At 37.8% G+C, this 25497-nt stretch overlaps 1 protein-coding gene across 1 annotated transcript in view; it reads right to left on the bottom strand.

Moving 5' to 3' along the window:
- The window catches only part of IMPG1 (interphotoreceptor matrix proteoglycan 1), a 60546-nt gene extending 35558 nt beyond the window's left edge, over positions 1-24988 (bottom strand). Inside the window, exons 1-7 of the mRNA XM_065681394.1 lie at positions 24922-24988; positions 14597-14830; positions 8663-8829; positions 8421-8449; positions 5586-5653; positions 4506-4597; positions 2853-2999 (exon numbers count right to left, since the gene is read on the bottom strand). Of these exons, the coding sequence (XP_065537466.1) occupies positions 2853-2999; positions 4506-4597; positions 5586-5653; positions 8421-8449; positions 8663-8829; positions 14597-14830; positions 24922-24988 (804 nt within the window). The remainder of the gene's footprint in view (positions 1-2852; positions 3000-4505; positions 4598-5585; positions 5654-8420; positions 8450-8662; positions 8830-14596; positions 14831-24921) is intronic.
- Between the last annotated feature and the right edge of the window lie 509 nt (positions 24989-25497).

The following is a 25497-nucleotide window of genomic DNA, read 5'->3' as shown; positions in this document are numbered from 1 at the left end:
GTATTACCTGTTAATAGGCAAAATTAAGTATTAAATACTTATTTTTTTAGTAATGTAATTATGTAAATAAGTGATAATCTAGTTCATAATGAAGGAAGTCAAATAAAATGAATCAAATATTTTTCTCATTTTCAGCAGTTTTGGTCTATGAATAATTTTGTGTTTCAAGTCACTTGAACTGTAAATAATTATTTAGAAATAGTAACCAAATGCAGGTGGATTTAGATTATTTGTCAAATCATTTCTAAATTAAGCAGTAATTGTACTGTGTTGTACAAATAGAATAACTTTGTATATTTTAATTGATGCAAAAAATGTGCAGTTACATGATTTGAATAGAAGAGACTGCGTGAAGAATAAACAATGAGTAGAAAAGATCAACTGAGTATATATTTTTCAGAATTTAAGATAAAGTTTTTATCAGAACCTCAAAATTAACAATGTTTTGAGACCCAGCAGATTGATCTAGTCTTGTCTTTTTTCTAACTGCAGCAACATTTATGCAGCTAAGTCAGATGAAACTTTTTACTACTATGTGAAAGGAACAGGATTCTTTTTAAACATATAGTTCCACAGCTCCTTTCTGTTTCACTTTCTGGTCCTGTTAAGTACCAGGCAACAAACACATCACCTAAGCCTTTCATCTGCGTGCAAAGCCTGTGGGTTTAGGGGAATTCAGCACTTGAGAAGAAGTGAAAAAGCCTTTTGAGGAATCAGGTCCTTTTAATTCAGCATATCACTTAAAAAGTGAATTAATGTGGTGATCTATCCTTTTCCTTGACTATGTTATTCTGTACAAACCCAGCATACATTTAAAACGCATTCATTCGTTTATGAGCATTTGTCAGAGCAGGTAGGGAATGGGTGGTCAAACCCACACATTTCTTTGTATCTCTTAGTTTAAGTGAAGAAGTAGCATAAGATCGGTACGTTATCACAATAACAGGTATCAACCACACCGTATAAGCCTAGATGTCTTTTTTATCACAGCAAACAGAAAAGACTATAATGGCTAGCACAGAATATAGGTCTGCCATCTACCCTCCTCTTGTCCATCTCTTGGAAGAGGACAGCAGGAAAGGAACTGAGGTAAATAGTTCATTTTGAGCTTGGTCTGACTTAGTAAAAGTGGTGCAGAAGTAGCAATTAGACTGTGGAAAGATTTAAAATGTTCATGTGACTAATGATCACTTAAAATAACAGAGATTAAGGGCCTCAATCACTAGGATGCAATCAATTTCCCTAAATTTAGACAAGCACTGTCATTTTAGATGCCTTAATGATGTCTTCTGCTCAGCTGCTGGTTCTAAAAAGTCCAGCTCTGTCATATTTGAGAGGCCCTTGCAGATGTATTGGACAACCTGAAGCATCTTAAATGGCACCAGATGTCCATGTTTAGGTAAATGAATATACTTTTAGACATATTCTGCTAGCCGACTATTCTTGGCCAGTCTCTTCTTGCTTCTCTTTATATCACAATGAATTTGATACCTTTTTTAAAACTGTATGCATATATGCGGCTTCCTATGTCCTGCTTTTGCCGAATTAATCTCAATTTACTGAGTAGTGTAATGCATCTGAATCTGCATTCCATTCTCCAGGTGATTTTAAATGTATGTTGCGGTATACAGATGTACTTCTGAACATTTGCACTCCAATGTCTGCTGTAACTCTTACTTCTTGCTGCATCCTGGAATTATTTATAAACTGAGCTTGGAACTCAACAGCATCAACCTTCACAAAGTACAAAGCCTTCTCTGGAATTTGTACAAGAGCTCATGTAGCTGGACAAGGTTTTAATTCTGAATCTAATCTCCTCTTTCTCACCTTTTGATTGCATTTGTAAAACTGTCTTGTATCAAGACTGCCCTCTGCCTCCTCCATGGCCTATCTTTGGAGGAAAGCACATCGGATGTGTTTCATGTTACTGGACTACAAATAGTTTTCTATTCCACACTGAACATCAAGAACTTCTTTGGCTCCTTTAAAGTGGAAGATAAAATTTGATGACAGTGGAAAACAATTAAACAGTCAAGAAACTTTGCATTTCTCCCCCTCCATTTAATGAGGCAACTTAAAAGCCAGATTGTGAAATGACATCATTGTATGTGTAGTAAACAAAATCGGCAGGCAGTTCTGTCGAAGAATAATCTGGAAATCTCCAGAGAAGGAACTTTTTATCAGCTCTGCCACAACGTCCTTCAACATTTTTCTATGCCTATCTGAAACTGAAGCAGGATAGTTAAGTAGCTTACACTAAGGAATGCTTATGAAACGAGTAAGAAGATGTAGTTAATTTTACTAAGACAATCTTTTAGAAACCTCAACTCATTAACTGCTATCTATTAAATTGATAGCTGAGCAGTCAATATTATTAATTATATGAAAACACCGCAGATGTTCCAGTTCTTACAGAACTCTGGTAATGCAGAACAAAATGACTAGAAGTCCTTTGAAGAACAGTTCAGACAACAGTAGCTAATTACTTTTAACATTTATATTACATTTCTCGGTAGGTTTATTGTAGAAATTAAATTATAACAAAGCACTGTCCATGAATTTCTGATTAAGCCCAAATGATATTCCTAAAGTTACTCTGTTCATCAGTTATCTGAGTCCCTACTGCTAGCAAAGACATTGACTTGTTAGCTTTGTGGCTGAACAGATGGCCTAAATGAGGGGAAAAGCTGACTACACGTGAAGGAAAAGTGAAGGTCTTAAGACAACAGTAATTATCTATTTCAAGTGAGCGCAGTAGATCCTAATTCTGTTTCATGGTGAAGGTAGTTTCAGAATATGAATCTCAGCCAAGGTACAAAGCCAGCATATTGGCGTTCACTCAAACTCCTTACCTGTAGCTGAAATTTGGCAGCTAGTTGTCTGTACTGTGGGGAGTTGGGATCATTAAGTTCAGCTGTGTACTCCTGATCAGTGAGAGTGACACTGAATTCTACCATTTGCTCCACAGGCTGTTCTGGGACTGTATTTGTTCCCAGCTCCTGGAAAAAGAGGGGAGAGGAATTAAAGGGAAGAAATGAAACTAGGTGTGTTTTTTTCCCAGTATTTAATAAGTGGAAGGGTTACCTTTTAAACCTATCCCAAAAATAACTTCATATATAAAAATACAGCCCATCAGTTACAGAAACAGAATTCTGTAATGTTCTATCATATAATCAGAAGATTAAGGAATGTACTCTTAATTATATAGCTCCCCTATAGCTTTTGAGGAGCCAGCCTTTAGGCTGATCACAAAGGACTAGGCCAAGGAAGACCAAGGAGACCAACAACATGGTGGAAGGGGTTAATCCCAATCTCCCAGTACATATCCAATATCATAAATAAGTGATTTTAAAACCATTTTCCCCTTATGTTCTACCTGCTTTTTTGCTCCAACAACTATAATACAGGTAGGTAACACACAGTTGAGAATATTAGCTTTATATTGCTGTCTTAAATTCTGAGGTTGCAATCGTTTTGAACAGTAAAAATAGCATTTATATGGGATGACTCCAGTGCACCTCCTGTGCCAGAGCTGAGAAGCTAACAGAGGCAGGATGTGTAACAGTGGAGATTTGCCAGGGGTGCATAGGATGAGGCTTTGAGCAGCATTTCTGCCCTCAAATTCGTGGCAGAAGCATCACCAAGACTTTGAGTTCATCCAAGCGGGGAAGGAGGTGACATGAGCCTGTTCCTACAGCCAGTACGTACAAAAGAAAAAACCCAACCCTGAAGCAACTCTTTAAGGAACTGCTTTAGCAGATAAAATATCTAGAAATTGAAAAAAGGCTCAGAGCAAAGCCCAGAGTAAACACAAAGGGCAACCTTCCACCTGTGGCTCTCAGCAAGAACATCCACCCTTATGCCCTGCTAAGACCTTGGTCTTTATCTAGGGGAAGGTTCTAGAAGGTTCCCTGAAGCAACACAGCTGTGCTGAGACCAGGGCCACCTCCCTGTCACCACCAGGTGCAGCAATTAGGAGAGGGCAAATAACAGCCCTTCCTATCATCTGTTCTCCTGCCTCAGAACGTAACCTGTGGTTGCTGCTATAAGCATTCAGATGAAAAGGTATCTGTGCTGTATGGCCCTTGTGAGGAGACTTCTGTGGATGTCTGCTGTTTGGCAGCTGGCTGCCTGGCAGTTAAGTCCAGTATCATCTTCTGTGTTATAAAAAGTTCAGAAGCTATTAGTTTTTACATTATTTAATGAGGATCAAGGTCATAAAATGGTACAAAACAGGCAATGGGCCTTTCATTAAAAGAATGAAGGCTTTGCATAAAAGCTGTTACAGTACTTTTATGCTTTCTACCGTGTATGCAAGAAACATAACACGCTGTTCCAGTACAGAATGGATGCTAATAAAACCCTCTAGTCCTATTACCAGTACTAGAGGGGAGCAGTCAGGATTTATAAGTGCTAAGTGTTTATAAGATTTCCTCTTTTCTTCTATCTGAGCTCAAAACCAAGTGGAAAGTGAAAAGTGGAATAGGAAAATGGGCTGCTGTCACCTTCACAGGAATCTTCGTGTCATTGACAATTTCGTTGAGCAGTGTGCCATTAGGTGCAGTTACATATGGAGTCATGGATGTGCCAGGGAAGCCTGGGGGGATTAAAAATAAAATCAGGCAAGAACAGGTTTGCACATCAAAAATCATTATCTTTCTCTGTTGGTCAGGTGTCAACTGACTAAGAAGCTTTCCTTATGGAGGATGTGTTTGAGCTCAAGACTAGTGAAAGGTGCTCATGACTTACAGCAAGGGTAAAACTGCTGCTTTTTAGATGGTAAATAGCCTTTCGTTCCAGGTCAAAACATCAATAACATCATATGTGTGTGACTAAAGGCAAAAATGGCATGGACATCAATGAAATAATGTGAATTAAATTTGATAATTTCTTGTCATATTGTGTTGTATGTCACCAAATGTCTAAGCTCAATTTTGCCAATTGAGATCTTTGTCTCTGTGATAGCCACCTTTCTTAAAGGCTCACTTTAAAGCAACAAGAATCTTTGACAGAATTTTCCAGCTAGGGACAAAATTACTATGCTGTCATTTTTAATAAGATTCTGTCATATTTTCCCCTTAAAAAAATGAATGCAGGATGTTTTGTCCTTGAACCAAAACACTTATATTTGCAGAATTTTACCATTGCATACATTTATAATATTATTTTAGAGAATTATAGTACACAACAGTTTTGGTAGGTCTATTTGGAATGATCTGCTCAAATGAATGTCTTGACATCATTGTGGCTTTTTGACTTGTTTGTTTTGGCTAACAGTGTGGCAGCTGACACTTTAAATGTTATTTCATAACTGAAGCAAAATTAGTTCTATTCTTTACAGGTGAAACTAGGAATATGGATGCATTTAAAGACTGAAACAAATTTGGAATGCTTCATCTGAGCAGCAGACATGGTGTAAACAAATAAGAAATGCTTCTTATAGCTTATTTTGCTAAAGCATACTTTACCATACTTGTCATGCTTCTATTGCATTCATTAAATTACAGCCTTCTAAGATCTGTGAATCACTGGTTTTAGCAATTCTATTTAATGGGCAGGCACACAGCAAGCAGAATTGATTTTACCTGTAGGAATGGAAGGAATGTCTTCTAGCTTTTTGCCACCTGTTTTCTCTGTGGATATTTCATCTTTCCTATCAATCAAATAGAAAGGAGTGATTCAAAGATCAGCATGCTGTACTAGCAATGGCAAAGGCATAAAAAAACCAAAAAAGAAATAACCCCTATAGTAAGAGCACTTTAAATGAGAGAATTTATTTCTAATGGGATATTTGATAAGCTCATTAAACAGGCAATGGAACAGTAGATCATATTTTATGTTTAACAGTTTATATATTTCCTTTCCTTTTTTTTTCAATATGATATCTGATTTTACAGTGAATAAAAATACTGATCTGGTATATTCCTCCACCAAGGACTACCAGTCCTGTCAGGAGCCTGAGTTTTCATGACTGATTTTTCACCAGCAGTTAGAGGGATGGTGTCACAAAAATTAAACCATTGCACAGGGTCTGCTTTTTCTCTCTTTGAAGTCTATGAAAGGTTGACCGCTGATTAAAATGGAATCGAGACTTCTTGTACATTATCTAAACCAATGATTGTTTCCTTTGCTGTACCTTCTCCTATTAAGATAGTTTAATGAGGGCTCCAATTTTTGAACTAATGGACATCTCATGGTTCCAAGGGTGTCTCATATGGTTTGGTATGAGGAGAGGATGTGTAACCTATTTTTCTTGGAATCATGGAATAGTTAGGGTTGGAAAGGACCTTAAGATCATCTAGTTCCACCCCCCTGCCATGGGCCGGGACTCCTCACACTAAACCATGTCACCCAAGGCTCTGTCCAACCTGGCCTTGAACACCGCCAGGGATGGAGCACTCACAACTTCCCTTGGCAACCCATTCCGGTGCCTCACCACCCTAACAGTGAAGAATTTCTTCCTTACATCTAATCTAAACTTCCCCTGTTTTCACTTGCCAGCCTGCATTATAGTATCATGAGAATGCTTCCAACTAATGATAGTTTAAAATCAGATTCCGGGGTGAAGATTATTATGAATTTTAGGAATGTTTATGATTGGATCTAGATGTAATATTCATGGATTAGTGCCTGCCATGGTCCCCATGGTAGGCAGCTGAAAACTCAAGAATATGGTTGGTGTTATGTACAGATTTTCTGCCTCACATCACAGGATTTGTTTTTGTACTGTTGATATTATTTTCTGTTCCAAGGTTTATAGTCATGTGCTGATGAATAAATTGTGTAACTGAAACTGTTCACTTCCCTGAAAAGCAGAGGTGGTATATATACATAAATACATTTCATAATAAGTGTGTTAAACTTTAGTGCAGGTAAGTCTATAGAATAATTTCTGCTCTAAAACCAAAATGTCATTCATTTTTAGCTTTTGGAAACATTTAGAGTCTTAGATAAGAATCTTTTCATGTTTTGCTATTTATTTTTTTTTTGGTGAAATTGGTGGGTGAAGGATTTCGGCTGTTTCAGGTTCTAAGTAGTGTGATAAAACCCCCCCAGCATAAACAAAAAAGCCCAATCGTGTAAATACATGAGGACAGAATTATGATTTCTATAGAAATAGCTATTATTAAGGCAGTGCACTCGTGGTGGGTTTGTGAAAACTAATAGGAGTGAAGGAACTAAGGGCACTGCAGATAATATATTGTGTTAACTGAGATAATGTGAAGCTTGTAGCACAGACAGAAAAGATAGCTGGGCTGCATTTCTATACAGGACCAAGCTAGCTGTTTAATAACATAAAGAACATGAAAAAAACTATGTCTTTAACTGGGGACTGATTTCTTTACATGGCATCTACAGAAGATACAAAATGTTTCCCAAATCGCAGAGTACTAAAGATGAAGTCCAACAGTGCGTAATTATGGCTGCATGTATTTCCAGTTAGAATATCAGTAATTTCATAGAATTTACTTCACCTTCTGAACTGTGTCTGGGGAAAACAGCACTGTACACAAAGAGCACAAGAACTGAGATCAGTCACTTCGCTTACTGTCTTGCTGCTGGTGTTTGCACTAGACTGAATGAAAAGACCTCCCTTCGGAGTTCTGGGAAGTTTAATTAGGCCCTACATTATTAAAAATACATTTCTGAGAAAGAATAATGCTCAAAGGTCCCATGTCGTGATGAACAAAGATACAAAAAGCCTCTGTGATCATGAGACAGTGTAATTAAGGAGCAGGAAAGATTATTTGCTGCACCCTAAAATCTAAGAAAATTCAAAGGAAAAATAATATATAAATCAGAGAAACTGTGGACAATGATTTGTCTGGCTGTATTGTAGTATTTATATGCAAAGTGACAGAATTCAGCATTGCAACTTTAATCCTGCCATTCTCAGATTTCTGAGCATTGCCAGGAGCACTTTTTTCTTACAAGAATTTATGGAATAAATCATCACCTTAACACTATGCTGATATGTAAAAACGTAGGGCAAAGATAAAGTGAAGGCATAGTGTTTTTATATTACTGCTCAATGTAACCTCCAGATAAACTTTGTTACTAGGCTGAATTTCCCTTTCAGAATGATAGATATTTTGGGTAATCTTTTGTCACACTCCCAGTCAACACTAGTCGAATGCATAGCCCTTGCTCTGTCACTGTTTCATGCTCACTTTAGTCGAAGAAGACATTCTGTAGGGTCTCAAAGTGAACAGGCAACTCAGACATTTGTCCACCTTCATTATTTGTTATTCAGTCACTGTGTACCATGACACCTACAATATACAACATAGCTCTCACAACACACACCAAATACATCACAGTGCTATCTGTGTATCTGTTCACATCCACGCGCATCTACACGTATCTTTTTCACAAAAGGCAGTAACATGAAGAGGCAAGGTTCCGCTTGTGCTACTTACCTTTCCTGGAAGGTTCTATGTTTTACTCGCTGCAAAAAGATTAAGAAAAACAGCATTTTACTAGTTGGTGTATCCAACCATTGAGCAGAAGCCTGTTAGCTCTTTTGTTTATTGTACTTTTATGTTTTCCTTCTAATACATGCCCCCTCCTCTTTCTGAACATTAATTTGCCTTTATATAAGCAGATGGGGAGAGACTTGAGAGTCTCCCACAGTTTCTAAACAAATGTCAGTAATCCTTACCCGTTGGATTATTTCCAGGTGCTCTTGGGAGTTGCTGAAGTTTTTGCCAATGTCAAATATGCAGAAAGTTTCCCTCTGGCAGGCAGTAACCCAGTTCTGATATTCAGAAGTATCAGGAATCCGGTCCAAAAAAATACGAAAGGCTTCCCACACAGCTTCCTGGCAGACTGAGTAAGAAGAAAGGGGCTGGAGATGGATGCTTTGTACCAAAAAGTAAACTTGAAAGCCTTTTTAAAGTGATTTGGGATTTACACATTTTATTCTAGTTAGTAAAAAACCTATTTTCTCGGTATTTTTAGAAATGTAGGTCTTTTTAAACATTTCTGAGTTGGCAGTCATAGAATCGTAGAATAGTTAGGCTTGGAAAGGACCTTAAGATTATCTAGTTCCAACCTCCCTGCCATGGGCAGGGATGCCTCGCACTAAACCGTGTCACTCAAGGCTCTCTCCAACCTGGCCTTGAACACCACCAGTGATGGAGCATCCACAACTCCTTGGGCAACTCATTCCAGTGCCTCACCACCCTTACAGTAAAGAACTTCTTCCTTACATCTAATCTAAACTTCCCCTGTTTAATTTTGAAGCCGTTACCCCTTGTCCTGTCACTACAGTCCCTGACGAAGAGTCCCTCCCCAGCATCCCTATAGGCCCCCTTCAGGTACTGGAAGGCTGCTATGAGGTCTCTGCACAGCCTTCTCTTCTCCAGGCTGAACAGCCCCAACTTCCTCAGCCTGTCTTCATACAGGAGGTGCTCCAGGCCCCTGATCATCCTCATGGCCCTCCTCTGGACTTGTTCCAGCAGTTCCATGTCCTTTTTATGTTGAGGACACCAGAACTGCACACAATACTCCAGGTGAGGTCTCACGAGAGCAGAGTAGAGGGGCAGGATCACCTCCTTCACCCTGCTGGTCATGCTCCTTTTGATGCAGCCCAGGATACGGTTGGCTTTCTGGGCTGTGAGGGCACACTGAAGCTGGCTCATGTTCATTTTCTTATCGACCCCCCAAGTCCCTCTCCACAGGGCTGCTCTGAATCTCTCCTCTGCCCAACCTGTAGCTGTGCCTGGGATTGCTCTGACCCAGGTGTAGGACCTTGCTCTTGGCTTTGCACTAAGGAGTAGCCATCTTTAAGTTAACAGTTGCTGATTTCTCTCATTTTGAAAGATTAATTTGGCTTGATATCATCATCATGGTGAATAAGGGGCAAACACAAAACACACTTTCTTCATCTCAAAAGTACATACATCCAAGGATACATATTGGATATTCTAGTAATCTAGCAGTCATCATACTTGAATAATCACAGTGTTAACTGTATTAAAAAATTTTGTACATTACTATGTTAACTATGCTAACTATGTTAGAAAAGATAAGCAGAACATATTTAAAATTTTTATATTTCCTACACAGGTAAAAAATATCTTAATGGAAAAATATACTTTAAATGCTGCAGGCTAAAATGATTTCATTATATTCTAGATTTTCAAAGTAATTCAGTGTTTCAAAATCTTAAGGGTGTTCTACAGTGGGTACATAATTTTATGTTTCTGTAAACACCCGTGGAAAAATTGGATTACTTAATGTCCATTATTAATAAAAGTAAGATTCCTTTGAAAAGAAAGAACATGTTTTCCTTCCCCTTTACACTACTGTATACAGTTATTTGTTCAATGTTAGGTATTTCCTCCATGGTGATGAATCACCCAGTAAAATGCCAGGCTACATCAGACAAGATTCACACATACTTTGGCTGCAGAGTGAACAGTAGTGTTCTGCATCATTTGGGGAATGGGAATGAATATAGAGAGTAAGACCGAGGGGAAGACTTTAAAAAGATGATATTCAGGAATGGGTTTAAGGGAACTTAATTTATTGGATGCAAACTGATTATGTGAAACGCATAATATAACAATGGAGACTTTTACATACTCAAATGGCTCACTCCTTCTGCAAGAAAGCTGTGAAGTCCAGATGCAGTATGTTCCAAGATACATTAGAATACCTGTTTCAGCTTGGCATTCAGATTTTTGATCCATTTTTCTAGCAGTCAGAACTTCATCAGGCATTTAAGGGAAAAATTGCAAAAGATAAGTTCCCGCTGCAAAGACCTTGCTCTCTAGCACTGAGACATTCAAGAGTATGTGAGGGAGAGGAGAAAGCAGCAACAGCAGCTAGTTAATAAAGTGACTGCTCAGGAATGCTGTATAAGGTTTACTTTCCATTGATGATTCTGGAAATGCAGGTCTTGGATATGTTTGCGGAAGTGAGTTTTTGAGAGTCACAAAGGTGGATGGTCAGGTGGGGCTATGCTTCTGAGTAAACTTTTGAAAACATCTTGCTGAAGTTTCCTCTTCTTTGTAAGTTAAAAAGATCATGGAGGATGAACTGTTTCCTCCCCCAGACAGCCACTGCCTACCTGACTAACTACACTAATATATATCGGATTATAGTTCAGATACCACTCCACATACGAAATATTTGGGCTTCAGCAATTGCAGCTGAAGAAGACTGGAGAGTGAGACTAGATGAGAGCAGCAGCTCTACAGACACCAAGAAGGAGGAGGAGAGGAGGTGCTTCAGGTGCTGGAGCTCAGATTCCTCTTCAGCAACCCACATTCCCTGTCCCTCTCTGCTGGGGGGGAGGAGATAGAGAAATCGGGAGTGAAGTTAAGCCTAGGAAGAAGGGAGGGGTGGGAGGGATGTGTTTTTAAGATTTGGTTTTTATTTCTCTTTATCCTGTTCTGATTTAATTGTTAATAAATCAAGGTTTCCTCAAAAAGAGTCTGTTTTGCCTGTGCCAGTAATCGGCAAATGACCTCTCCCTGTCCTTATCTTGACCCATGAGTCTTTCATCATGTGTTTTGTCCCCTGTCCAGCTGAGGAGGAGAGTAATAGAGTGGCTTTGGTGGGCACATGGTGTTTAGCCAGGGTTAACACACAACACACAGGCTGTCCTCTGCAATCTGTGTGTGGTGGGTTCACAGATACTCTACAGTGTCTGTAAACTCAGTTGTGTAGGATAACCAACATGGCTCTGTGCCTGCTAGAACCAATGTCTTTCGAACAGAACCAGTTCAGTTTATCTCAGCTGTTGCTGTACCTTCCAGTTCATGGGTGATGACTACCTCTGTCACTGCTTGTTGATTGCTCTGGTATTAGAGTCAATCAAAGCCAGCTATACTTTTGGCTTTGTGAAAATATAATTTACATTCAAGATGAAGGAACACTTATTCAAAATGTTGTTTAAATACTTTTGGAGAACGCTATTTTCAAACATTAGAAAAAACATTAAAAAAAAAGCTTGCTAGCAATTTAAAAGCTGTTGCCTTTAGCACTTTGCAAAGCTCATTACTGTGAGAAGGGACATTTATTTTCAGTACTTGATACCTGCTTTGTCTTAGAGTGAGATAATTATCTGTATTTCATAAAACATTGGTGTGTCTGAAATTAGTATAATCAGTTTTTCTAGGTCTTTTCTAAGCTTGCTGTAGGGGTGAACTCACCTATCTGTGTTAGGGCACCTCAATAATACCTCAGGAACAACCTGCCCTCGCAGTAGAGCAGCTGCATACGGAGCAGATGTGGTCAGATTATTAAAAAGGAATACGCTGTCTTTTGAAGAGACTTGTTCATTATCAGCAAGCAGTTAAAGCTCTGTTCTATCATCTTTTTCTTACAACTCTGGTATCTGTTCTTCTGAGCATGAACTGCTGAATAAATATACACTATTTGATGAAAAGTAATCCAGTTACCAGAGTTTAGTAAACATGACACCTGGACAGCTGAGGAGGTGTCACAGATGATTCCATGCATGAGGGACTGTCTTCATGGTGACTTAAGCTATGGTGTCTTATTGGTATAGGGTCACATTAGGCTCAGGTTATCAAGTAGCAACTGTCTGTGTCACTTTGTGTTGTGTGCTCATTCCTGAAAGCATGGAATATGTGTATGCAAAAAAACTTAGGAAAAAAAAAGTGTACTTTTTCTTAGGAAGCAATGAAATAAGGGCAGGTATGATCCACAGTGCCATTACAATTCTAAATTAAGGGGTGGAAGTGATTTAGACTTTAGATACAGAAAAGAACAGACCTAAATGTACATCTGTGAAACAAAATTATTGTTCCATGGACAGGCATATGCTATGAGACCCCATTGTGTTTACCAGATTATCTTTTCATGAAGGCTTGTACTGTCATTACAGCTTCACAGATAATGCTTGCATCACCACACTGTCACTTCTACTTTTTTCATTTACCACTTTCATCAATTGACATGCTCAGCTGGGAGGACAGAAGGCTTAGGTTTGGATCTTTTCTTGAAGGAAAGATTTTTTTTTTTTGAGTTTTTAACAGAAGACATTGTAATGGAAAATGTGCAGCGGTTCAGGGGAGCAGTAACACCTTTTTCTGAATGAGTGGACAAATTATTCAGCTGCAGTCATCTGTTCTCTTTTATGCTTTTGGGGAAGTACTCCAGCTTCAGCTTCAGAACTGGATGATGCCTATGCAGAGAATTTTGTGAGTGTGAGACACTGCTGAGAAAGAGGAAGGGTAAGTTTAAACCTGCTTGCACTACAAGATTGAGAGAGCACAATATTCCAGATGATGGGTTGCTCTCCAGAAAGGTGGTAGTACTGTCATCATCAGTTTTTAAATTAAAATGTCATAGTTGCAGTTCTTTGAGTTCAGGTCAATGATACCAGCCTTTCCCAGGATAACTTACTTTTGGGGATGTGACCAGTGAGTTTTAGAAACTTTGAGGATTGATTACTGTTTAAGAAAGGCTTCTTGGATCAGCCTCTTTAACACATTTCAGAATTCTGTCTATTTGAGTTGGAATTCGCTCCCACAATGGATACCAAATGTGTTTGTATCTATAGGAACGGATAGAGACATTGGTGTATTTTGTCTGTTCTGCCTATAGTGAGTGGCTGCTGGAGGAAAATTTTTGCACCTCTCCATCTGGGTTTTATATTAGAGGGAACTAGCTGGTTCCCTGAAAGAGAACTGAGGAGCAGACAAGTTAGATACATGTTAACTTGCATTGGTTGGAGACCAACATGGAGGTCAAATAGGTAAACAAAGTTGATTTAAGGAATATGCTAGTTGATTTAGAGAGATGTTGCCTTAGATGCTTGCATCCTAGAAGTGCTGACTGGATTTTAGAATTAACATTGGACCATCTAGCTGCAGCACAGAAATATGCATTTTTCTAATACAAATTGGAATAACCACAGAATGAAAGACTGGGAGAGGTAGAGGGAGAAAGAGAGGAAACATGAAAAACATGGGCCTATTTTCACTTTGCTCTCTAGGGACTGAATTGGACTGGTAGTTCTATAGGCTTTCTACAGTCAAGAGAAGTAAAGAAAGGGCTGGAGAGGGAGTGAATTAATTGGGAAAGTTCAGAAAAACATTCTAGACATTTTAAAATTAAGACTGAGGTCTTTGAACTCCTGGCAATTATCTCAGTGTTTGTACCATACCAACACTGCCATGGACTTAATCTTAACTACATATACACCAACTTATTTATGCAATGACTGATGAATAGTTTCATCACTTGTCTTGAGCTGGCGGGGTTAATTCTGAGTAGCAATGATGGTATCTGCTGTACTTTTGAGAAAGCTGGTACATCTTTACACAGTAGTGCAAGCATAATTTGGTCTTCATGTTCTGCCATGCTAGAACACTATGCAGTTGCACTAAGTTCATTAGTCTTTTGAGTGCATTGTTTGTTCTGGTCTGGTAACTGTCTGCCTTGGATGATGCTGATGTACAGGAAACATTTGATTGTCTGTGTAAGTATAAAGCATAAATCAAATAGCACGTACATTGCCTGGAGCAAGAGAACAAGATTCTGGAAAATTGTTGTTTCCGCAATTAAAAAAGAAATACTTTCAAGAAAGAAGTATATGCTGCAATCATCATCTTACCTCTTAATCTATAGTAAGCTTGGTGACTTGCCAAAATCTGCTTCACTGATTCTTGCGGACAAACTTTCACACCAGTTGAGAAAAAGGATGACCTCTTTGTTCGGTGCTTTGCCATGTCAAATATCCGCCTTATGGTTGATATTCTGGACCTCTTTGTTGTTCTTTCTGTTTTTTCTGACCCTGAGGCCTCTGCAAGAGGTTTGGCTGCGCCACGATTTAGTTTATTAGGGACTTCTGGAAAAGAAGAAAAGCAATCATGTACATAAACATATATTGCATAGGCAGCAGGTATCCAATGCAAGACCACGTCTGGAAACTGTCAAGAACCTGAGTGTTCTTTTTGTTACATTATATTGGTGTCAGTGTCTTGACTGAATTGTTATGCTGAGGAGAAATGTCCTGTAATCACATGGGGGAACTGGAACTCAAGAGACCTGGTATCTAATTTCCTTATATCTCAACACATGATTACAGGACACACAGGGTAAAATTTTTCAGAAGCCCTAAATTTTGTTTTCCAAAGTGACTTTGGGTTAGATCTGCAAAGGATAGTCAAGTGCTTGAACTTCATGCTGCAGCACCTCATCTGTGAGCATGTCACCTTGTAGGGAAATTTACAGTACAGTGATAACTAACAGTCTGGAGCTTGGGGACAGTGAAACATATCTGTGTCAACTTACAGTATAAAAAAGGTGTCTATGCTAGCAGGTAAGTAAAATGAGAAATAGTTGTACCTTAAATCTGCACCCTTTTAAGATATTCTTATCTTTCCTTTGGGCTTCAAAGCACATCTCCATTCACATCAGGTTCATGGACATGAACCCATCCCAAGAACTGGACCCTGAAACACTTTATTTTTAAGAGCTGAACAGAAGTTTTATTGCCTTTTGGGAAACAAGAAGCTGCTTCCAGTCTCCCTTTTTTGCTCCACAGTGCACTTCTCTCTCCTTCCCCCATATAGACTAGAATATTTATCAGAGTAGACTGCAATTATGTTTCTTTGCCACTCGATGATTGGTGGTGTATCTCAATAAATCTCTAACTATTTTGGTAAAGTGGAACAGCTACAGTAGAAAAAATTGAAAACAGTGAGTGGGAATTGAAGATCTAGGCTTAAGTTTTGCTTATGGATCTATTCGGTTACAAAAAATGCAAACGCTTCTAGGATGTCAAAATAGCCTCAAGCATAGGAGCCCCCATCTTAAAAGGCACTTAAAAATTCAGGACTTATTTTGTTCACTTCCAAAGTGTTTGTGATGCAGTATTACATGATATAGCAGCTAAATATAATGTAAAAAATTCGATGATAAAAGTAGCATCTCAGGTACACGTTTAAATGAGCTGGACTATAGCATTTTGCAGGATCATGTGATGAGCAATTAGTATCTTTGAGATTATCTTCCAACATTTTGCATACATATTAATAAAGATGTTAAAGTTAATTTGGAAATACTTTTGGTGGGTTGCATTTTCATACATTTGATGTAGTTATTACAGAAGAAAAATAAAGAAAAAATAAACAGAATAAAAGATATTTTGAAAGATCTGTTTTGAAAGAAAAGTGTAAAATTTGCAGATAATTGGAAAACTTTAAGGCAGAAAATGAAAGAAAGACACAGAATATGTGTATCTGAATGATGAATTGAAAAAATTGCTTTGAAGAATGGTTTAAAAACTTGTAAAAGAAGAATAAAGGGAAATAACACTGTGGCAGTAATGCTATAAAAATAAATTATTAGTTTGCTGGAAAAGAAGGAATGTTATGCTGCATCTAACACACTAATTATCATGTTCTTAGGCAAATCAGGAGAAAATAAGGAATGTGAAAACACTTTATCTTGGTAATCTGGAACTGTGTTAAATGTTTAAAGAAAAGTGGGCAGATGAAGAGAAAAATAATTGAAAAGCATGAAAGGCATGCTGTTAGAAAAATGATAGCGCTTGGAGTAAAGAATGAGAAAAGCTCTACCATGTATATCCGTATTCATATGTGTATGTATATATACATGTTTCAGTTCTTATTTAACTTCAAAATGAACACCTAATCCTTACTGTGTAGAAATCATATATTTATTATGAGATAGTTGGTACTCTAGTATGGAAAAAAGTTGACTGCTTGATTATGATAAATCTTATATGAAAGATGGGGTTATGCAATGAAGGCAACAGGTGGTTGTTAATGCTTTGTAAAGCATGTTGAAGGCAGCAACCTGTGCAACTATACTGTTTAGTTGTTGCAAGGTAATTTCAAATGATGTAGTCATATAGTGTTTGCCATTAAGTGAAATGGAAGTAATTTTTCCACAGTAATGTCAGATCATGAACCATCAATATAGATTGCATAAAAGGAATTTCCCCTGTGAAAACAGGGCTCTGGATTCATCAGAAACCACAAGTGGTCAAACATTGAATCAGTTAGACATTAATTATTTGAATGAGACGTGGGATGCGAGAGGAAGATCCAAATGCTATTGAAATTTCAAAGCAGATTCCTGAAATCCTCTAGCAGAAAATACCAAAAATTTCAATGGAAAATAGGCAGTTGTGAGTCTGTTACCTTTTACAAGATATATTAACTGCGATGGATCAGCTGCCCAGGCAGGCTGACCAACTGGGGCAGAGGATTTTGTCACTAAGCTCTTTGGTAGCATTCGCGTGAAGCAGAGGCCTTTCTTGCAGGATTTGCTTCTTCCCCAGGATTTACCCCTAAGTTCTTAACTTGAATTAAGAATTGTACTATTCACAACACTGACAAAGGAGATTCTTCTCAAATGATTGTAGCAATGATTTCAAACTCTGATATGATAGGTTCACTGTTGGGCTTTTTAATCTGAGAAGGTGACCATGCATTCTCTGCTTCCAGTTGTCACTGTTCTGCTAGCCCATTCAGGGTAGGTATAATTTCTTTCTCTTTTCATTCTTTCCTTTAAATTTCCATGTTTTCTTTTTTCTTTTCGTGTATGTGTGTGAAGGATCTGTTGCTTAGGTATACTTATTGTAATAGGTTTAATTTATATCTTGTGGTTAGTAAATTTCGCTTGCTAGAGTAAACTTTAGGTAACACTGATTCTTGAAATCACCCTTTTACTAAACTTAAGCAAAATTTGAATTGGAGAAATCATCAGCCCCTCTCTCCACATGAGTGTCCAAAACTTCCTAATATTTGCTGAATGTGAATAAAAAACCTGTCTTCTGGTATGAACAATATTTGTTCATAATTCTTCAGTCCCGTGCTTTCCCCTGCGCCTGTATAAATTCTGAACTGAGAATTCTTTACTTAAGACTGTCAGAGGGCTCAGCCACGTAATTTCCTGTAGTATGCATCCATCTGCAACTTTTCAGATGCTTTGTTTTCAGTGTCCTGGGTTAGGGGAAAAAAATATCTAAAAAGACTTGTGCTGTTATGAAATTGAACCTATTAATTTTAGCTGATCCCTTTTCTCTTTACCATGCAACACAGTAACTGAGTAAACTGGAGTGGTGCAAATTTTACAGGGTACATCACTTGATCATGTAAAAAAAAAATAATTAAAAAAATCCAGTAATACTGGGCTGTTTTACTTAAATAATTTTTGTAATTTTGTTCTTCTTTTTTCTCAGACATATGCCGTTAATACATTTAGTGTTTACCCTGTCCAATTTGACTTTTCATTTAAGTCTGCTGTTTCACAAAGGTGACTCTCTCAGTTTTACCTTTCAAAAGTTTGTCTGAGATTTTCAGTTTGCTTTGACAGTTCTAGGGCAGATAATTGTAAGAGTGATAACAATTTACTGCAATTTAGCTTAGTCTCCAAGGTGTACTAAACAAAGCTGCAACTGTACTTTATTCTCACATGAAAGAATTTTCATCATTCACCCCATTTTCTAGGTGGCATACTTGAGGAAAAAGGTTGATATTGTTCTACCAAGGTGATCTACAGGGTCACTGTCAGCCATTATTAAAATTTGGAGTTCCTGACCTCTGGGCCTGAACATAGACAAATACAGCAAAAGATTTTCAAAATATGACAAAGTAATTTCCCAAATATGATATAACATTCTTATTCATATAGGGCCTAATCAAAGTGCTTTGATGTTCATACAGGTCTCTCAAGCACATGGTATTGTTCCTCGGGTTTTGTTTTCAGACAGGTAAATGGTACTGATCTCTCAAATGAAAAATCTAAAATCGTTAGAATTAGCCTAGGCCTCACCCCTCTGTCTCTTGAGACCTGCATTATTAAATTTTATACCCTCACTAAAAAAAAAAATAAAACCAAGTGAGGAGAAACAGATTAAAAAAGAGGCAGTTCCTAAGTGGTTTTAATAATCTGCATTGTGAAAAGGGAAATTACATCAATATTTAACTGGATTCTAGAAAAAAAGAGTTTAAAGCCATTCAAATAATAGGCCAGTGTTTTGTTGTTGGGTTTGTTTGTTTATTTTCCTTTTATAAACACAGGAACAAGAAACTTGTATTCATACTATTTTTTTGTATAACTGTAGAGGATGCTTTTCTACACAGCTTTATTCACTAATAGCTGTTGATAGTATCAGTTTTGAGCAGCCTCCAATTTTATTCTGGGTTTTTTGGGGTTTTTTTCAGCAATCTCAGTGTAGCAACATTTACCTACAGCATTAATTTGGAAGTACACATTTGGTTTCATTTGACCTTAGGAAACTAAGATGTCATTGTATACAAAGAGAAGAATTTAAAATATGGTAACTGAAGGTTTCAGCAACAAAATTCAAAGTGACATCAGGACAAAACTGTTGAAGGGGCTCAGATGAACAGGGACAGATTAAAATATAGCATGGCTTTATCACCAAATGCAGCCTAAATCCTCCATGAGTACTAGGAGCAGCACCCATCTTCTCCTAGAGAAACATGCAGCAAGTTTTATCCTCCCAGGCAGATGTGGAACTAAAGGCCCAGCCCTTACACTCTTGCTGATGTCAAGGGCTGCTTTGCCAGTGTTTTGTCAGACACTGTAGCTCTGACTGTGTGTGTATTTTCAAGCTTGTTTTCACAACCATGAAGGCTCACAACTTAAAGAACTGTAAAGTATGGAATCCCATATCAGAAAAATTAATACTAATAATTAATCTGCTCATGTCTCTGAGAGGTCAGTGCTCTTAAACACAAGGTTATATGTCTTGCCTGTACTTATATTTTGGTCCAGTATACCCTTTAACTACTTGATATACACATTGGAAGAACTTTGAGAGGAATTATTGAGGAGGCTCTGCCCCAGCAGTTACTGCATTCCGATGGGTAATAGGTCTTACATGGGAACTAATTGTGGTAGCTGAGGCACAGCAGAGAACTATATTTGGATCTCACTTCTTCATGTCCTGGGTTCAGCAGTAGCAGTTATTTTTCTCCTTCTTAGTAGCTGGTGCAGTGCTGTGTTTTGATCTTTTGGCCTGGGAACAGTGCTGATAGCGCCGATGTTTTCAGTTGCTGCTCAAACGTTTGGTCTGGCCAAGGACTTTCTGAGCCTCATGCTCTGCCAGGGAGGAGGGGAGGCTGGGAGGAAGCAGAGACAGGGCACCTGACCCAAACTGACCAAAGAGGTATTCCATACCACAGCACGTCATGCCCAGGATGTAACGGAGAGTTACCCGGAAGGGCTAGGGTACTGCAGGGTTGGAAGAAGTATCGGTCAGTGCTCGGCTGGGGGGAGTGGGGTGAGTTATTGGTCGGCTGGTGTTGAGGTGTTGTATTCTTTCCTCTTGTTATTTCCTTTATCATTATTATTATTGGTGGTAGCAGCAGTGGTTTGTGTTATACCTTAGTTACTAAACTGTTCTTATCTCAACCTGTGGGAGTTGCATTCTTTTTGATTCTCCTCTCCGTCCCTCCAGGAGCAGGGGAAGGGCAAGAAGGGGGTGAAGTGAGTGAAAGAGGCTTGTGGTTGGGTTTAAACCACGACACTCCAGGTTTAGTGTACTTAGCCAGTGAACTGCTGGGGAAAAATAGCAGTATCCACTACTGTGGGGATGTTTTGCTGAAAGATAAGGAGCTGACATTGATACCTAGCTTCGGAAGAAGATGAACAGTGACCAGGGAAGAGTGCCCATGTTCCTAAAAGAGAGGAAGAAGCCTAAGGCATTTATATTAAAAGTAATTAATTTTAATTCCTCAAATGAATATTGACAATGATAAGGTTCGTAGTCCTGTTTGGTACTTTGGCTTGTGTGAATGACATTCTTAAATGTCACTAAATAGCAACGTCACCCATGGAATGAAGCCTGGGTATCTGACTGTGCCAAAGAGCTATGGGGGCCAGGTCCAGGACACAGCTGGGAAGACGATGTTCAGCTGACCAGTGTTCACTAGCAGACTTCCTGCATGAATACCTCAAAGATGGTGTCTACACACTACAGAACCTTTCGTGTACCTACTAATATATTGTATTGCGCATGACATGGCATTGTCTTACATGTCAGGGAGGTGCTAGGCACTGCCTGTACAGTGGGAACTTGTACTGAAGACAAAATACATCTGATCCTTGTTTCTCTTGCTTGGATTTAGCATGACAAAATGTCACCTGCACTTGTTCACAAGCTGTGGTCAAGCTCTCTATGATACAAGAGGAGAGCTCCAGGCTTCTGGTTAAAAGATAAGTTCTGTAATTGTCAGCCTTTTAAAGACTTTGTTCTTGCTTTCACTTAGACCTGTACCAATAGATTTTCCTTCTTGAGATTTTGGGAAAGTGGCTGGTTTTCATAAATCCTGCTTCTCGATGGGAATGTGTGTCTTTTAAACATTTATGGAAGATGAAGAATTTAGTTACTGTTAACTTAGTATCTCATCTCTTTCAGGCAGGTAAGTGCAAATTCTGGTCAAGAATCTTCCTTGTTATTCATCAGCTCTACTAACTTCTGCTGCTGGAATTCATAAAAAATATCAAAAGCCATCTATGGTTTCATGCCAACATCTAAATCCTGTAACAGTCTCTTAAGGTCCATGACCCAGGCTATAAACAGTACTGGCGAATGACTGGTTTTAATGTCGACATATGAAATGTATCTATTCATATTTCCTTGGCCATCTTAGAAGCATTTGACCTGAAATGCTGTTCTATTATCTGATATGGTTTACACCAAAGGATACAAAAAAATGCTTTACTTTTTTAGCATAGTTTTTGGAGGGATGTGTCCAATCGGCCATGATGAAACACTTGAGCACCTCTGCTGGTCATTTTCTAATCAGTCTTAATCAAGATCTGCAATCTTGATACTTTGAGAAAGTCAGTGAGACAACGAAAGTTCAAGTTCCAGTGATATTTTGCTGTATATATTAACATTTCAACAATTTTGATGGTGTGAGTCAAAATGCTGCAGTGCAGAATAGGCTTATTGAGGTAACTGCATTCAAATATGATGACAACAGGGAAAACCCTGTTAATAATGGTCATTTTGACCACAGCTGTTTTCAGAGAAAAAATCCCACATATCTAACTGTTCATTCATACTCAGTTCACTAATCATTATGGTATGGATGTGATTATGTCTGGAGTTAATCTTTAAGGTTCAGCAACAATATTCTAGTATTTTTATTCAAGTTTGGATTTTAGCCAGAAAATAGATAAGATTAAGCCCCGCATACTATGCAGTGTTACATTTTGAGAAAGGGAAAAAGAGTTTTCACAGTTTAATTTTCACAACCAGGAAAGATAACTTTAACTTAGTAGTTCTTATTGTATGGATGAAAGTAGAAAGTTATCTTAGTTCAAAAAGCAGATGTCTTCTTTTTTTTTTTTTTTCTTTAATTTTTGAAGCTTTATATTCTTTGACTTCCCTTTCCTTTTGGCAAAAATTTGCTTAACCGTTTTTTCAAGTGCAATTATAATAATGAACATCTTCAGCACTTAAGTGTTGATTTGGAACAGCTGAGCGGGAAGGGGTAAGTCAGAATGAATTAAAATGATTTCATAGAGCACACACAAAGCCTTTGTGTCCTCAAGGATGGCTGAGTAAATAGCAGATATTTGCTTGCTGAATAAAAAATAACACTAAACAGCCTTGAACAGTCTCTGGCTCCCTTAAATTTTCAGTATAAAGTGCTAAGATCTACCCAGCAACAGTGTATGTTTTGGGGAGTTCAGAGTTTCTCTGTACTTTGCTAGTCGGTCTGGGGTTTCAGTGGTTTAGAATTCAACAGTTAAAAATTACTCTAGTGTCTTATTTTGTGCATAGATTTTTTGCTATTGCAAAGATTTTATCCCCTCAATTTCCTTTCCCATTTTTAGAGACAATTGGTGTCAGGACAGTAGCAAAGACCTGAGTTCAAGTCCTGAAGTAATATCCTGGATTCTGGCACTAGTCATGGCCAAGGGTAAACACTCTATCTCTAAAGACTTTATTGGGTTTCCTACAGTTTCCTGTTTGTTTACTGTGGAATTGGAGGTGCTCCTGGACAGCCTCCAAATGGCAGCATCCTTTCTCTAGTAAAGAAGTTAAATATAAGCATTAAGTCTTTTGAGATGTGTGTGCATATACTTGGGAAAACATAATTTTAAAGTATTATATATGTCATGACTGGGTGGCAATAAAAGTTAATTATTATACATTTATGCCTACCATATGTACTTTATAAAACAGGTGGGATTTTTTTCCAATTATCATTTACCTGCATGTATGGAAAAAAAATCTTTTTACCCCGAAAGCTATGAAAAATGAGAAAATTCCAACGCTGGTATGCAAGCAAGATGTTATGTGAAGCTTATTATTGGTCATTGTTTCCTTAGAGCTGAAAACATTCTATACACCAAACCTTCTACTACAACTCTTAGGAAGATAGCACACAGTTCTGTATTCCTCTCTATCAGTATAGCCTCCCACGATTTTGCTGAAGTCTTTTATGGGAAATTAATTGTAACATTGAGCCATACTGTACAATGGTTGAAACTGTGTGACCCCACTTTTTACATTATCTCATTCTCAGATCATAATTATAAATGTGGACTGTAATGATACCATCAAGCATGCACAATTTACCTGGAATTCATTCTAGCCCTTTCCATCATAGAATAGGCAACTTAAATGCAAAAATGCACTTTGATATAACTTTTCTTCTTGTCAGATATGGACTGTTGCTCATTCTCTCACTTTTTTTGTCACATTTCCAAAATACCATTAATGGTTAAGTGACACTATTTACATAGAATTAAAAAGTAAACTCAAAGAGCAGCAGAATATAAACCTAGTGTTAATTAACACATGACTTTTTCCCAAAGATTTTTTCAGCACTGCAATTGTCCACTAGGGAAGATTTACATCATTTCAGTGAGATAAAAGAACTGCGTTCTTTATTTTTTCTTTAAAGAAATCTGTGCAAAGAAAAGCAGGACCAAAAAAAAAAAAAGTGTAAATAAAAATTTCCAAGTATTATTGACAGCAGATCGTGTTTTGTTTCACACCATCTCTTTAACAAATATTCAAATGCCATTGGGGAGACTTCATTTTTATTACTTTACATTCTTTGCATTTAATTAATGAGTGAGATTGACATCAAATAGGAGGTCATTGACTTGGGCAAGCATAAGGCAGCTGTAATGTTGACTTTGAATTCGATTATGTAAGTATCAAAGCATAGATGGAAAAGTTAGTAAGAAACCTCTCCCAAAATTAAATATGTTCCCCGAGGCTCTAAACGTACTGCATATGGAACTGAACAGGCAAACCTCACACTGTCATATTTTGGTTTTTGTTGTTAAAGAAGGTTTAAAATTACTGTGAACTTTTTACTGTTAAAAGGAGCAGCAGTTAGCTGTTGTGCTAAGTACATGAGCTGTCTATATTTGTTTTCTTGCAAATAATTTTACAATTATAGCTACAGTAATCCTTAATGGTATTGCATTTTTTCTGTATTTGCCAGTATGTTTGATTCCTCCAAAATTTGTATATATAAAAGTTTTAGATGTTTCTGACAATGGCTAGTAAATACAAAGATATGCTTTCTCTTTGTTTCAAGGATAACAGACTGTCTTTAACAACTGCAGCACTGAGATTTTTTTTTAGCTATTATACCCCTTTCCTACAATTGTTTCTGAAATTTTATTTTTTCATAACAGAACATGTGCAGATAAATCAAAACTAAATGGCATGTCATACAGAGATTGTAAAGCCTGGGAAACACACATAAGAACTCTTGCTAGTGTTTCTTTTCCAACTTTAGAGCAGTGTCAGTAACTGTGCTGTCTCCAGCTGAATTGTCAAAATTCCAAACTCCAAACAAAGAATTTTGTAATATGAGAATAGCCTGATATTTCAACTTACTTTTTTTTTTTCACCATAAACAATGTAAATTCATATAAGCATTTAATATATGAACTTACCTCTGCTTCCCTGAACTTGAAGAGCAAGGCAAATAATCAAAAATATTAATCCAGTTTTCAAATGCATGCTGTCTACTGATCATTCACAGTTTTCAAGGTCAATAATGCAGGAAATCAGAATATTTAAGTCAATTAAAATAATTTTCTTTTCCTTAAAGAACTAAATAAAGTTCCCACAAATCTTCCCTCTTTTTTTTTTTTTCAGGTGTCCCAGCCTTGTACTTCATTGACTTGCAACTAAGCAGCGTGCAACAGGTGCCAGAATGCTGGAGTTGGGCAAACCCCTGCAACACACACACTTCTAGCCTGGGGGGCTGGAGTGGTAAGACAAGAGTGACGAAGTCTTAAAAAAAAGCAGTGTCTGTTTCTGGAATAATCTGTTTATCTGCTCCTCAGACATAATCCCTCTTACGGTCCGGCTAGAAGAGCTTTCTTCATCTTATTAACCTTCTGGAGCAGCATCTGTCAACCCCAGAAGACTTCAGTGGCACCATGATAAACAACGGAAATCTCTTCTACTGCTCATTGCCTTTGAACATTGATCCTTTGGGTATTCTGGAGGTACGGCATATGAGC

Source organism: Lathamus discolor, chromosome 5 (assembly GCF_037157495.1).
Source record: "Lathamus discolor isolate bLatDis1 chromosome 5, bLatDis1.hap1, whole genome shotgun sequence".
Lineage (NCBI taxonomy): Eukaryota > Metazoa > Chordata > Aves > Psittaciformes > Psittacidae > Lathamus > Lathamus discolor.
Note: the sequence above shows the minus strand (reverse complement) of the source record. Positions and strands in the feature narration are given on the sequence as shown.